Here is a 14,961-nt window from a genome sequence, read left to right on the forward strand (position 1 = left end):
CCCCCCCCCCTTGTAAACAGAGCTAGCATGTTAGTATTCAGAATAAAAAAATGTGTATCTATTTTTTTCTCCAGGTTGTTCTGTTTAAATGAGTCCATATTCATAGTTAGTTCAATGTGCTAATCCAAGGCATCAATCAATCAAGCTGTTTTTTTCCTTATGTATCATACGGATTAAATTTGCAGGCTACAAACGTAAGTGATGTGTTCATGTCAGCCCAGTAGGTATTTGTTATTTCCTGTGCGTATGTATTGTTTAGGTGTTGGTGTTTAAGCTTCTGTCATAAGTTGTGGTCTCATATTTCAGCATCTAGGCAAAAAAGAATACTGCTACTTGCAATGGAAACTGCAGATATCCCATTTTGTCTGTATTTTTTAATACATTACCAACACATGATGTTCAGTGTGCTAATCCAAGGCATCAATCAAGCTGTTATTTTCCTTTTTTTCCCTTCTTATTATGCAATTTGCAGGCCACAAACGTAAATAATGTGTTCATGTCAGCCCAGTAGGTATTTGCTATTTCCTGTGCGTATGTATTGTTTAGCTGTTGGTGTTTAAGCTTCTGTCATAAGCCGTGGTCTCTATTTCAGCATCTAGGCAAGAAAGAATACTGCTACTTGCAATGAAAACTGTCCATATTTTCTACTCCTCCGGTTCATATTAATTGATTCTAATACGGATGTATCTAGACATATTTTAGTTCTAGATACATCCATATTGAAGTCAATTAATATGAATCGGAGGGAGTAATACATTAGCAGTACATGATATTTTGGAACATTTGCGCTGCTGATCGTCTTGTGATGACAGTAGAATAAGCAGAGAGGTAATTTGGTACTACTAGAAATGTTCTGCATTCTCCAGTGGCCTCACAGGCTGACGCCACTTGCTATATCTTGCAATTGAGCAGCGCGTTGTCGCACGCCTCCGCCACCGTCTGGAAGATCCGCACCTTGGACTTGCCCAGTTTATTCATGGCTTGGCTCCCCAGGTTCGCCAGTGCAATCTGCAGACAAGGAAGTGCAGTCAGATCAGTGGCGGACGCAGGATTGTGGCCACAGAGGCAGGATGTGGTGCCAACTCAGATACGACAGTTCAAAATTTTCCCCTAACCCTGCGTCGCTCCCGGGGGCGGCTCGGGCGACCCAAACGCTAGCTCAGCCGCCACCCCAAACGATGGCGAGGCGTGGATGTCCGTGAAAGCCATCCCAACTTCAGTCATGGCGGATGATGGTGGCACCTGTTCGTCGCTACCTTGTTGAAGGCATCATTCCTACAACATGTGTTTCTTCTCGCATGGCTGCTCCGAGGGAAACCCTAGACCTAGGTCTCCAAGATCGGACGATGGCGACGCACAACGACGTTCTCCCCGCCGGGGGCATCGTTTTTGGAGCGGACAATAGCTAGAGGTGGTGCTAAGGTGGAGTGGTGTGCATATGTCGCGTCCATGTTGGCAAGTCTCGGCGGCATGGTGTAGTGGTGATGCATTGTGATGGACTTGCACGGGATGGTGGCGCCGCCTCGGCGCCGTGGTGGCGTCGATGGCAGTCTTGGCAAGGTCAACGTGATGATGTGTGTTGGTATGGTCACAACATGAGGCCCCGACACGGTCACCCCCTTTATTAAGTTTGTAGGTGTTGCAACGTTTATCGTTAGTAAAGTAGCTTTAGTTTGATCTTTATTTTTTCTTGTAAGGTTCCGTTGAACAATTTTAATAAATATTGTGTGCATCATTTTGATGCAGACGTTGAAAGTAGAACCTCCATAGAAGAGGTAAGAAAACCTCCGCTAACAGAGACATTACACCACTGGAGCTCATGCAAACAACCAAACAAGCTGCAGGCTACAGCTATGTTGCGATGCGATGCATGCGATCAAACGCGATACACAAGGGTTGCATTGCCCTAGGGAGCCCAAAAAATGCGTTGTGGGCGACCAATCAAGCATATGCAGTTTGAAGTGCGTCTCGGTGTGGCATGGACGCGTTGCGACGTGCCATTGCTTGTCCATAATTCAATGCCCTGTTAAAACCCCGAAACTGTCGGTGGAACATTTCCACTCTGTAGATAGGCAGGCCCGCATCATGATTCATGATCAGGATGAGATTTGCAATAGTTTCCTCTTGCGACACTGTAGGTCTAAAAATGGCGTCTACTAGGTGGAGGAAGACGAAAGTGCTTCTCTGGAGTACCTTTCTGTTGACGCCGGAAACTCTGAATTAGGGCATCTCCAGCGGGGCGACGCATTTCGGACGCTCAAAAGTGATCGCGAGCGTCCGTTTGCGTCGCCCCGCGGACGCCAAAATGACCGCAAGGGACGAAATGTCCGTTTGCGTCGGGGGCTACCTCCAGCGGTCCGACGCATTTTGGACATGCAACTTTTTTTTTGTGCTACTTCTTTACAGTTTATAGTTGAATGATCAAGTTTTAAACGCGAAAAAGATGTACTCTCATGTTGGTCCAATCGAATAGAATATAGCCTAAACAATTAACCGGATACGTCAATCGACTAGATGCAAACATATTTAACATACAAATAAGAAGAAATTTAAATACATATAAACTAAAACTATTTTTTGGCCTTCTTGTTCGAAGGCCTCGCGTCGTCGTCGTCGTCGAAACTCCTCCGCCTCTTGCTTGTCACCTCGTCGTCGGAACCGGAGGACGACGCGCCCGTCGAGGACTTGAACCGGAAGAAATGGCGTCTTCGTCGTCGTCGTCGGTGAACGGACGACGACGCGCCGCCCGCGCCGCGCCTCGGACTTCTTCCTTGCCGCCGCCTTGTCGTCCGCCGCCTCCTCGCGCCTCCAATCGGGCGAACTTGCTATCGGAGTCCTCCTCCTCCTCCCTCGTCGGCGTCGGCGCGGCGCCGCCGCCTCCGTCCTCCTCCCGGCCTTCGCCGCCATTGCCGCCTCCCTCCTCCTCGTCCTCACTCGGTGTGGAGGTAGGGTAGTCGAGGCGTGGAGCCCGGATCACTTGGCGTCGCCGGCGATTCCCACCAATGCGGGAATCCGGGCGACTTGCCCTCGCTCTCCGAGTCGGACGGCGGCGTGTAGTCGCTCATGACGTGCCGGTGTTGGAGAAGAAGAAAAGAGGATGAAGAAGGAGACGGTTGAACTTGAATTACCGTAGACGCGGGGGTTATAATGTGCGTGGATTAACGGCGGCGCGTAAAACGAAGAGGCCGGCGGTTGCTCTTCTGCGGCGGTTCGGTGCTCCATTGCGGCGGTTGGTCGCTGGCGGTTGTGAATTCGAGGCCGATCGAACCGCGGCAGTTTACGCTACATGTCGCTGCCATCATCTGATTTAAGCCTGCACAAAGCAAGCACCTGGCGACAACATCACACTCTCACACTCGAGTGAACATCCTTTTACTACCAGCCATTGAGGGTAACAGGTGAGAAAAGGCAGCGAGAGCGAGTGAACGTCTGAACCCCTTTATTTGGTCTCTCGGGCACGAGACGGGAGAACAAAATGATCTCTCGGCACCCTTACAAAAAGATGCACTCGAGCACTTGGCAACCGGCCATTCACATGGCAACAAACCACGCACTAAACAAATCATCCGGGATCTATCACGCTTTTGTTAAACCATAGTGGTGGAAAAGTCGGATCAGATTCCTGAAATCTGGAGGGTCCAGATTTGAGATTTGCGCCACAAGACGACATCTGGTCCAAGTCTCGATGGACTGAAGAAAATGCATTAGAATCTCAGGACCCGAGGACGTGTTGTTCCCTCGGCTCCTCTTAACCTGCGATGATGATACAATATATGCAGACATACCACAAATTATTATTCCCTTGATTATTATTGATTGATAGATATAATGTTGTAGTAGTATACGATGTTGGTACATCCAATACATCCTTGAACGATTCCTTACCGAAAATGGCTCAAAAAAATCCTAACCGAAAATGGCTCAAAAAAATCCTAACCGAAAACGAATGAAATCAATAAAGTATTTCCCGAAAAGGGCAAGAAATGACAGCTGTACACAACCTATGGCTTGCATCTGATAGAAGATCTCGTCGCATCTCAGCACCAAAACTCTCCCCAAAACCTTGGCATCCATCGCCGACACATGGGCCCAGGGTTCAATGCCCGATAGAGCCACTCCACCAAAGCCATAATAAATCTGTCCATCCACGTGGGCCCGCGCCGGGCCTGTCGTCCTCCGAGGCCACGAGGGCCGGCGTGCGCGTGTCACACCACCGACACGGACCCCAGCCGCGACGGCGACGCCGCAACCAGGCTGACGAGTCATGGTCGACAGTGAGTGATCCGAACAACTGATGGATGGATTACTGACCGTCAGGCGACTGCGGCGAGGAGGTCGTCGCGCGCGCCTTGGCGGCGGAGCAGGTCGTAGGGCGCCCAGAGCGCGTCGAGCGGGCAGGGGCGACCAGCGTCGAGCCTGAGCCAGGGTTTCCCCTTGCCGCTCCAGTGCAGGAGGCTGACGGGGCCCGGGTGGAGCTCGCGGCACTGTCCCGCCACGTTGTCGCCGCCGAGGCCGTGCTGGTTCCAGCGGTGCTGCACGGCCTTGACGTCGCCCGCGAAGACGAGGAGGAAGGGCGGGAGCGAGCCGAGCTCGTAGATCCGGGCCTCCTGCTTCTGCACGTCCATCCAGTACTCGAGCTTGGCCGTGTAGTCGCCCGCGCGCCACCGGTCCAGGTCGATGACCATGACGCCCGTGTTGAAGTAGCAGGGCGCCCGCGAGCGGTTCGCGAAGACGGCGGGGTAGGCCGGGTGGTGCCAGAAGGCGTCGGTGAAGTAGGAGGTGAAGTTGGCGTTGCAGTACTCGGGGGCCGCGAGCGCGAAGCGGGGGCCGAGGTCGGTGGCCCAGAGGAGGGCCACGTCGTCGACGACGAGGAGGTCGGAGTCGAGGTAGAGGACGCGGGGGACGGTGGGTGGGAGGATGTCGGCGAGGTAGATGCGCGCGTAGTTGAGGGGCTGGTCGAGCGCGCGGCGGACGGAGGAGGAGATCCTGCCGCGGACCAGGCGCGCGTCGAAGCGGTGGATCGCGGCGGGGAGCGTGGGGAAGGCGGCGGCGAGGGCCGCGCGGAGGCGGGCGAGGCGGCGGGGAGGGGAGGCGGAGGAGGCGACGAAGTGGAAGGCGATGGACTCCGGGCAGGCGGCGTGGCGGAGCACGGAGAGGACCCCCGCGAGGGAGCCGCGCAGGTAGGTGCCGTCCAGGGTCATGGCGATGTGGATCGTGGGCGTGCCTGCGCACCCCGCGCCGTTGCGGAACGCCGGGGCCTCCCGGAACTCCGGCAGCTCCGCGGCGGCGGCGGCGGTGGCGAGGAGGAGGAGGAGCGCGGCGGCGGCGGCGGCGAGGAGGCGCATTGCGGAGTGGGGATAGATTGGAGTGTGTAGTTTCTATAATTATTCCCCTCCCATGGGAGAGAAGAGGGGAGGGAATCGGGGGAATGGAATATCGATGGGCACGGGCACCGTCGGCACGGAGACGAGATGAGATGGGGGATGATGGCGCAGAGTTATGAGGCGGAGACGGCGGACAGGCTGGAAAGACGGCGACGTGTGAGGTTTCCGCGTGGGTTCACTTCTCGTTGGGATTTTTTCAGTTTTTTACGGACGTTGGGCTGCTGCCTGGTCGGTTAATTTGTTTCGACTTGGACGGAGAAGGTCCCCTCTCTCTTTGCGTGCGCTCTTTTTTCGTTCTAGCCGTTAGCCGGCTAGGCCCAGAGGCCCCGCCGTTTGACGGTGGGCTACAGCCTACAGCCACATGACCCACGCAAAGGCCTTCCTTGTCACTTTAGTGCAATGGATTACCCAATACTTTTAAAATGAATATAAACTCGTATATGCATGTATACATGTTAGTGTTCTTCTGTGCATGTCAGCAAAGATCGAAAAAATCGGGCTGTCCAGAGGTCTCCTGAGTAGATCCTTTCCAACCTGGGCCAATTTGATCTATCACCGGGCATTTCCCCTTATGTTGGGCCCTTGATCCACCCCAGCTCATGTATCGACACGAGCAGAGGCATCGAAGCATCCAATGCAAACCGCTACTCTTCTTTATTTCGTGTTTCTTGATACGTCTCCAACGTATCGATAATTTCTTGTGTTCCATGCCACATTATTGATGTTATCTACATGTTTTATGCACACTTTATGTCATATTCGTGCATTTTCTGGAACTAACCTATTAACAAGATGCCGAAGTGCCAATTGTCGTTTTCTGCTGTTTTTGTTTCAGAAATCCTAGTAAAGAAATATTCTCGGAATTGGACGAAATAAAAGCCCGAGAGGCCTATTTTCTCACGAAGCTTCCGGAAGTCCGAAGACGAAAGGAAGTGGGGCCACGGGGAGCCAAACCCTAGGGCGGCGCGGCCCCCCCTTGGCCGCGCCGCCCTGTCATCCGGGGCCCCCGTGCCCCCTCTCGACTTGCCCTTCCGCCTACTTAAAGCCTCCGTGACGAAACTTCCGCATGCGAGAGCCACGATACGGAAAACCTATCGAGACGCCGTCGCCGCCGATCCCATCTCGGGGGATCCTGGAGATCGCCTCCGGCACCTGCCGGAGAGGGGAATCATCTCCCGGAGGACTCTACACCGCCATGGTCGCCTCCGGAGTGATGAGTGAGTAGTCTACCCCTGGACTATGGGTCCATAGCGGTAGCTAGATGGTTGTCTTCTCCCCATTGTGCTATCATTGTCGGATCTTGTGAGCTGCCTATCATGATCAAGATCATCTATATGTAATTCTATATGTTGCGTTTGTTGGGATCCGATGAATAGAGAATACTTGTTATGTTGATTATCAAAGTTATGCTTATGTGTTGTTTATGATCTTGCATGCTCTCCGTTACTAGTAGATGCTCCGGCCAAGTAGATGCTTTTAACTCCAAGAGGGAGTACTTATGCTCGATAGTGGGTTCATGCCCGCATTGACACCGGGACGTGACGATGAAAGTTCTAAGGTTGTGTTGTGCTACGTTGCCACTAGGGATAAAACATTGATGCTATGTCTAAGGATGTAGTTGTTGATTACATTACGCACCATACTTAATGCAATTGTCTCGTTGCTTGCAACTTAATACTGGAGGGGTTCGGATGATAACCTCGAAGGTGGACTTTTTAGGCATAGATGCGGTTGGATGGCGGTCTATGTACTTTGTCGTAATGCCCAATTAAATCTCACTATACTCATCATGATATGTATGTGCATTGTCATGCTCTCTTTATTTGTCAATTGCCCAACCGTAATTTGTTCACCCAACATGCTGTTCGTCTTATGGGAGAGACACCTCTAGTGAACTGTGGACCCCGGTCCAATTCTCTTTACTTGAAATACAATCTACTCGCAATACTTGTTTTTACTCGTTTTCTCTGCAAACAATCATCTTCCACACAATACGGTTAATCCTTTGTTACGAGCAAGCCGGTGAGATTGACAACCTCACTATTTCGTTGGGGCAAAGTACTTTGGTTGTGTTGTGCGGGTTCCACGTTGGCGCCGGAATCTCCGGTGTTGCGCCGCACTACATCCCGCCGCCATCAACCTTCAACGTGCTTCTTGGCTCCTCCTGGTTCGATAAACCTTGGTTTCTTTACGAGGGAAAACTTGCTGCTGTGCTCATCATACCTTCCTCTTGGGGTTGCCCAACGAACGTGTGAAATACACGCCATCAAGCATATTTTCCGGCGCCGTTGTCGGGAACCGAAGAAAAGCTACACCACAAAGATTTCTAACTCCCACGTCAACTACGCACCAGCATATTTTCCGGCGCCGTTGCCGGGAGATCAAGACACGCCTGCAAGGGGAGTCTCCACTTCTCAATCTCTTTACTTTGTTTTTGTCTTGCTTTATTTTATTTACTACTTTGTTTGCTGCACTAAATCAAAATACAAAAAAATTAGTTGCTAGTTTTACTTTATTTGCTATCTTGTTTGCTATATCGAAAACACAAAAAAATTAGTTTACTTGCATTTACTTTATCTAGTTCGCTTTATTTACTATTGCTAAAATGGCTACCCCTGAAAATACTAAGTTGTGTGACTTCACAACCACAAATAATAATGATTTCTTATGCACACCTATTGCTCCACCTGCTACTACAGCGAGAATTCTTTGAAATTAAACCCGCTTTCTTGAATCTTGTTATGAAAGATCAATTTTACGGAATTAGTTCTGATGATGTCTGCTGCCCATCTTAATAATTTTGTTGAACTATGTGAAATGCAAAAATATAAAGATGTAGATGGTGATATTATTAAATTAAAATTGTTCCCTTTCTCATTAAGAGGAAGAGCTAAAGATTGGTTGCTATCTCTGCCTAAGAATAGTATTGATTCATGGACTAAATGCAAGGATACTTTTATTGGTAGATATTATCCCCCTGCTAAAATTATATCTTTGAGGAGTAGCATAATGAATTTTAAACAATTAGATACTGAACATGTTGCTCAAGCTTGGGAAAGAATGAAATCTCCGGTTAAAAATTGCCCAACCCATGGATCGACTACTTGGATGATCATCCAAACCTTCTATGCGGGACTAAATTTTTCTTCGCGGAATTTATTGGATTCAGCTGCTGGAGGTACCTTTATGTCCATCACTCTTGGTGAAGCAACAAAGCTTCTTGATAATATGATGACCAACTACTCTGAATGGCACACGGAAAGAGCTCCACAAGGTAAGAAGGTAAATTCGTTTGAGGAATCCTCTTCCTTGAATGATAAGGTTGATGCTATTATGTCTATGCTTGTGAATGATAGGACTAATGTTGATCCTAATAATGTTTCGTTAGCTTCATTGGTTGCACAAGAAGAACATGTTGATGTAAACTTCATTAAAAATAATAATTTCAACAACAATGCTTACCGGAACAATTATAGTAACAACTATAGGCCATATCCTTATAATAATGGCAACGGCTATGGTAATTCTTATGGAAATTCTTACAACAATAATAGGAATTCACCCCTGGACTTGAAGCCATGCTTAAAGAATTTATTAGTACACAAACTGCCTTTAACAAATCTGTTGAGGAAAAACTCAATAAAATTGATATTCTTGTTTCTAGAGTTGATAGTCTTGCCTCTGATGTTGATCTTTTGAAATCGAAAGTTATGCCTAATAGGGATATTGAAAATAAAATTGTTACTACAGCAAATGCCATCCAAGTTAGAATTAATGAGAATATAAGATTAATGGGTGAACTGCGTGCTAGGTGGGATAGAGAAGAAAATGAAAAACTAGCTAAAGAGAAGAATATAGCTAAAGTCCGGACTATTACCACCACTAGTAATGCTAATGCTACACATGTTGCTGCACCTCCTACTCATACTAATAAAAGAATTGGTGTTAGCAATGTTTCCACTTCTAATGCAAAGCGCGAAAAACTGCTGAAAGCTGCTAAAGCTGCTGAAACTGCCTATGATAAAGCTGCTGAAATTTTTTCCAACATTGGGGATGATGATCCCATTGCTTTAGATTATAATGGTTTGAATTTTGATGATTGCCACATCTCTGAAGTTATAAAGTTCTTGCAAAAACTTGCTAAAAGTCCTAATGCTAGTGCTATAAATTTGGCTTTCACGCATCATATTACAAATGCTCTCATAAAAGCTAGAGAAGAGAAACTAGAGCGCGAAGCCTCTATTTCTAAAAAGCTAGAAGATGGTTGGGAGCCCATCATTAAGATGAAGGTTAAAGATTTTGATTGTAATGCTTTATGTGATCTTGGTGCAAGTATTTCGTTATGCATAAGAAAATTTATAATATGCTTGACTTGCCACCACTTGAAAAATTGTTATTTGGATGTTAATCTTGCTGATCATTCTACAAAGAAACCTTTGGGTAAAGTTGATAATGTTCGCATTACCGTTAACAATAATCTTGTTCCCGTTGATTTTGTTGTCTTGGATATTGAATGCAATGCATCTTGTCCAATTATATTGGGAAGACCTTTTCTTGAACTGTTGGCGCTATTATTGATATGAGGGAAGGTAATATAAAATATCAATTTCCTCTCAAGAAAGGTATGGAACACTTCCCTAGAAAGAGAATAAAGGTACCTTATGATTCTATCATTAGAACAAATTATGATGTTGATGCTTCATCTCTCGATGTTACTTGATACACACTTTCTGCGCCTAGGCTGAAAGGCGTTAAAGAAAAGCGCTTATGGGAGACAACCCATGTTTTTACCTACAGTACTTTGTTTTTATTTTGTGTCTTGGAAGTTGTTTACTACTGTAGCAACCTCTCCTTATCTTAGTTTTGAGTTTTGTTGTGTGATGGCGTGTATTTCACACGTTCGTTGGGCAACCCCAAGAGGAAGGTATGATGCGCACAGCAGCAAGTTTTCCCTCAGAAAGAAACCAAGGTTTATCGAACCAGGAGGAGCCAAGAAGCACGTTGAAGGTTGATGGCGGCGGGATGTAGTGCGGCGCAACACCGGAGATTCGGCGCCAACGTGGAACCTGCACAACACAACCAAGCTACTTTGCCCCAACGAAACGGTGAGGTTGTCAATCTCACTGGACTTGCTGTAACAAAGGATTAACCGTATTGTGTGGAAGATGATTGTTTGCGAGAGAAAACGAGTAAAAACAAGTATTGCGAGTAGATTGTATTTCGGTAAAGAGAATTGGACCGGGGTCCACGGTTCACTAGAGGTGTCTCTCCCATAAGACGAACAGGCATGTTGGGTGAACAAATTACGGTTGGGCAATTGACAAATAAAGAGAGCATGACAATGCACATACATATCATGATGAGTATAGTGAGATTTAATTGGGCATTACGACAAAGTACATAGACCGCCATCCAAGCTGCATCTATGCCTAAAAAGTCCACCTTCGGGTTATCATCCGAACCCCCTCCGAGTATTAAGTTGCAAACAACGGACAATTGCATTAAGTATGGTGCGTAATGTAATCAACAACTACATCCTTAGACATAGCATCAATGTTTTATCCCTAGTGGCAACGAGCACAACACAACCTTAGGGGTTTCGTCACTCCCCCGGTGTCAATGCAGGCATGAACCCACTATCGAGCATAAGTACTCCCTCTTGGAGTTAAGAGCATCTACTTGGCCGGAGCATCTACTAATAACGGAGAGCATGCAAGATCATAAACAACACATAAGCATAACTTTGATAATCAACATAACAAGTATTCTCTATTCATCGGATCCCAACAAACGCAACATATAGAATTACATATAGATGATCTTGATCATGATAGGCAGCTCACAAGATCCGACAATGATAGCACAATGGGGAGAAGACAACCATCTAGCTACTGCTATGGACCCATAGTCCGGGGGTAGACTACTCACTCATCACTCCGGAGGCGACCATGGCGGTGTAGAGTCCTCCGGGAGATGATTCCCCTCTCCGGCGAGGGTGCGGAGAGCGATCTCCGGGATCCCCGAGATGGGATCGGCGGCGACGGCGTCTCGGTAATGTTTTCCGTATCGTGGCTCTCGGTGCTGGGGGTTTCGTCACGGAGGCTATTTGTAGGCGGAAGGGCAGGTCAAGAGGCGGCACGGGGGCCCAAACCACGGGCGGCGCGGCCAGGGGTGGGGCCGCGCCGCCCTAGGGTTTGGCGCCCCGTGGCCCCTCTTCGTCTCTCCTTCGGACTTCCGGAAGCTTCGTGAGAAAATAGGCCTCCGGGCTTTTATTTCGTCCAATTCGAGAATATTTCTTTACTAGGATTTCTGAAACCAAAAACAGCGAGAAAACGACAGCGGCACTTCGGCATCTTGTTAATAGGTTAGTTCCGGAAAATGCACGAATATGACATAAAGTGTGCATAAAACATGTAGATAACATCAATAATGTGGCATGGAACACAAGAAATTATCGATACGTTGGAGACGTATCGGCATCCCCAAGCTTAGTTACGCTCGTCCCGAGCGAGGTAAAACGATAACAAAGATAATTTACGGAGTGACATGCCATCATAAACTTGATCATACTATTTGTAAAGCATATGTAGAGAATGCAGCGATCAAAACAATGTGTATGACATGAGTAAACAAGTGAATCATAAAGCAAAGACTTTTCATGAATAGCACTTCAAGACAAGCATCAATAAGTCTTGCATAAGAGTTAACTCATAAAGCAATAATTCAAAGTAAAGGTATTGAAGCAACACAAAAGAAGATTAAGTTTCAGCGGTTGCTTTCAACTTGTAACATGTATATCTCATGGATATTGTCAACATAGAGTAATATAATAAGTGCAATAAGCAAGTATGTAAGAATCAATGCACGAGTTCACACAAGTGTTTGCTTCTTGAGGTGGAGAGAAATAGGTGAAGCTGACTCAACATAAAAGTAAAGAGAATGGTCCTCATAGAGGAAAAGCATCGATTGCTATATTTGTGCTAGAGCTTTGATTTTGAAAACATGAAACAATTTTGTCAACGGTAGTAATAAAGCATATGCATCATGTAAATTATATCTTATAAGTTGCAAGCCTCATGCATAGTGTACTAATAGTGCTCGCACCTTGTCCTAATTAGCTTGGACTACCGGATTATCACCGCAATACATATGCTTTAACCAAGTATCACAAAGGGGTACCTCTATGCCGCTTTGTACAAAGGTCTAAGGAGAAAGCTCGCATTTGGATTTCTCGCTTTTGATTATTCTCAACTTAGACATCCATACGGGACAACATAGACAACGGATAATGGACTCCTCTTTTAATGCTTTAAGCATTCAACAACAATTAATTCTTTTCTCATTAGAGATTTGAGGATGTTTGTCCAAAACTGAAACTTCCACCATGGAACATGGCTTTAGTTAGCGGCCCAATGTTCTTCTCTCACAATATGCATGCTCAAACCATTCAACTCGGTGTAGATCGCCCTTACTTCGGACAAGACGAACATGCATAGCAACTCACATGAAATTCAACAATGAGTTGATGGCGTTCCCCGGTAAACATGGTTATCGCACAACAAGCAACTTAATAAGAGATAAAGTGCATAATTACATATTCAATACCACAATAGTTTTTAAGCTATTTGTCCCATGAGCTATATATTGCAAAGGTGAATGATGGAATTTTAAAGGTAGCACTCAAGCAATTTACTTTGGAATGGCTGGAAAATACCATGTAGTAGGTAGGTATGGTGGACACAAATGGCATAGTGGTTGGCTCAAGTATTTTGGATGCATGAGAAGTATTCCCTCTCGATACAAGGTTTAGGCTAGCAAGGTTGTTTGAGGCAAACACAAGGATGAACTAGTACAGCAAAACTCACATAAAAGACATATTGAAAGCATTATAATACTCTATACCGTCTTCCTTGTTGTTCAAACTCAAAACTAGAAATTATCTAGACCTTAGAGAAACCAAATATGCAAACCAAATTTTAGCATGCTCTATGTATTTCTTCATTAATGGGTGCAAAGCATATGATGCAAGAGCTTAAACATGAGCACAACAATTGCCAAGTATCACATTACCCAAAACATTTATAGCAATTACTACATGTATCATTTTCCAATTCCAACCATATAACAATTTAACGAAGGAGAAACTTCGCCATGAATACTATGAGTAGAAACCAAGGACATATTTGTCCATAAGCTACAGCGGAGTGTGTATCTCTCCCATAAAGTGAATGCTAGGATCCATTTTATTCAAACAAAACAAAAACAAAAACAAAACGACGCTCCAAGAAAAAGCACATAAGATGTGGCCGAATAAAAATGTAGTTTCAGGGGAGGAACATGATAATTTGTTGATGAAGAAGGGGATGCCTTGGGCATCCCCAAGCTTAGACGCTTGAGTCTTCTTGATATATGCAGGGGTGAACCACCGGGTGCATCCCCAAGCTTAGAGCTTTCACTCTCCTTGATCATGTTGCATCATACTCCTCTCTTGATCCTTGAAAACTTCCTCCACACCAAACTCGAAACAACTCATTAGAGGGTTAGTGCACAATATAAATTGACATATTCAGAGGTGACACACTCATTCTTAACACTTCTGGACATTGCATAATGCTACTGGACATTAGTGGATCAAAGAAATTCATCCAACATAGCGAAAGAGGCAATGCGAAATAAAAGGCAGAATCTGTCAAAACAGAACAGTTCGTATTGACGAATTTTAAAATGGCACCAGACTTGCTCAAATGAAAATGCTCAAATTGAATGAAAGTTGCGTACATATCTGAGGATCATGCACGTAAATTGGCATAATTTTCTGAGCTTCCTGCAGGGCAGTGGGCTCAGATTCGTGACAGCAAAGAAATCTGGAACTGCGCAGTAATCCAAATCTAGTACTTACTTTTCTATCAACGGCTTAACTTGGCACAACAAAACTCAAAACTAAGATAAGGAGAGGTTGCTACAGTAGTAAACAACTTCCAAGACACAAAATAAAAACAAAGTACTGTAGGTAAAAACATGGGTTGTCTCCCATAAGCGCTTTTCTTTAACGCCTTTCGGCTAGGCGCGAAAGTGTGTATCAAGTAACATCGAGAGATGAAGCATCAACATCATAATTTGTTCTAATGATAGAATCATAAGGTACCTTCATTCTCTTTCTAGGGAAGTGTTCCATACCTTTCTTGAGAGGAAATTGATATTTTATATTACCTTCCCTCATATCAATAATAGCACCAACGAGTTCGAAGAAAAGGTCTTCCCAATATAATTGGACAAGATGCATTGCATTCAATATCCAAGACAACAAAATCAACGGGAACAAGATTATTGTTAATGGTAATGCGAACATTATCAACTTTACCCAAAGGTTTCTTTGTAGAATGATCGAGCAAGATTAACATCCAAATAACAATTTTTCGAGCGGTGGCAAGTCAAGCATATTATAAATTTTCTTCGGCATAACAGAAATACTTGCACCAAGATCACATAAAGCATTACAATCAAAATCTTTAACCTTCATCTTAATGATGGGCTCCCAACCATCTTCTAGCTTTTTAGGAATAGAGGCTTCGCGCTC

General features: G+C 45.9%; 1 protein-coding gene across 1 annotated transcript; it reads right to left on the bottom strand.

Annotated features, from left to right (window-relative positions):
- Positions 1-3,933: 3,933 nt before the first annotated feature.
- Positions 3,934-5,480, bottom strand: LOC124675539 (probable galacturonosyltransferase-like 3). The gene has a single exon (XM_047211621.1). It carries the CDS (start codon positions 5,343-5,345, stop codon positions 4,314-4,316), a length of 1,032 nt encoding a protein of 343 aa, XP_047067577.1. The 5' UTR covers positions 5,346-5,480; the 3' UTR covers positions 3,934-4,313.
- Positions 5,481-14,961: the final 9,481 nt, after the last annotated feature.

This window comes from Lolium rigidum, chromosome 7, assembly GCF_022539505.1.
Source record: "Lolium rigidum isolate FL_2022 chromosome 7, APGP_CSIRO_Lrig_0.1, whole genome shotgun sequence".
NCBI classification, from domain to species: Eukaryota; Viridiplantae; Streptophyta; class Magnoliopsida; order Poales; family Poaceae; genus Lolium; species Lolium rigidum.

What these genes read in the sequence shown, in the direction of transcription:
- LOC124675539 (XM_047211621.1), bottom strand. Translation starts at nt 5,345, where the DNA reads ATGCGCCTCCTCGCCGCCGCCGCCGCCGCGCTCCTCCTCCTCCTCGCC.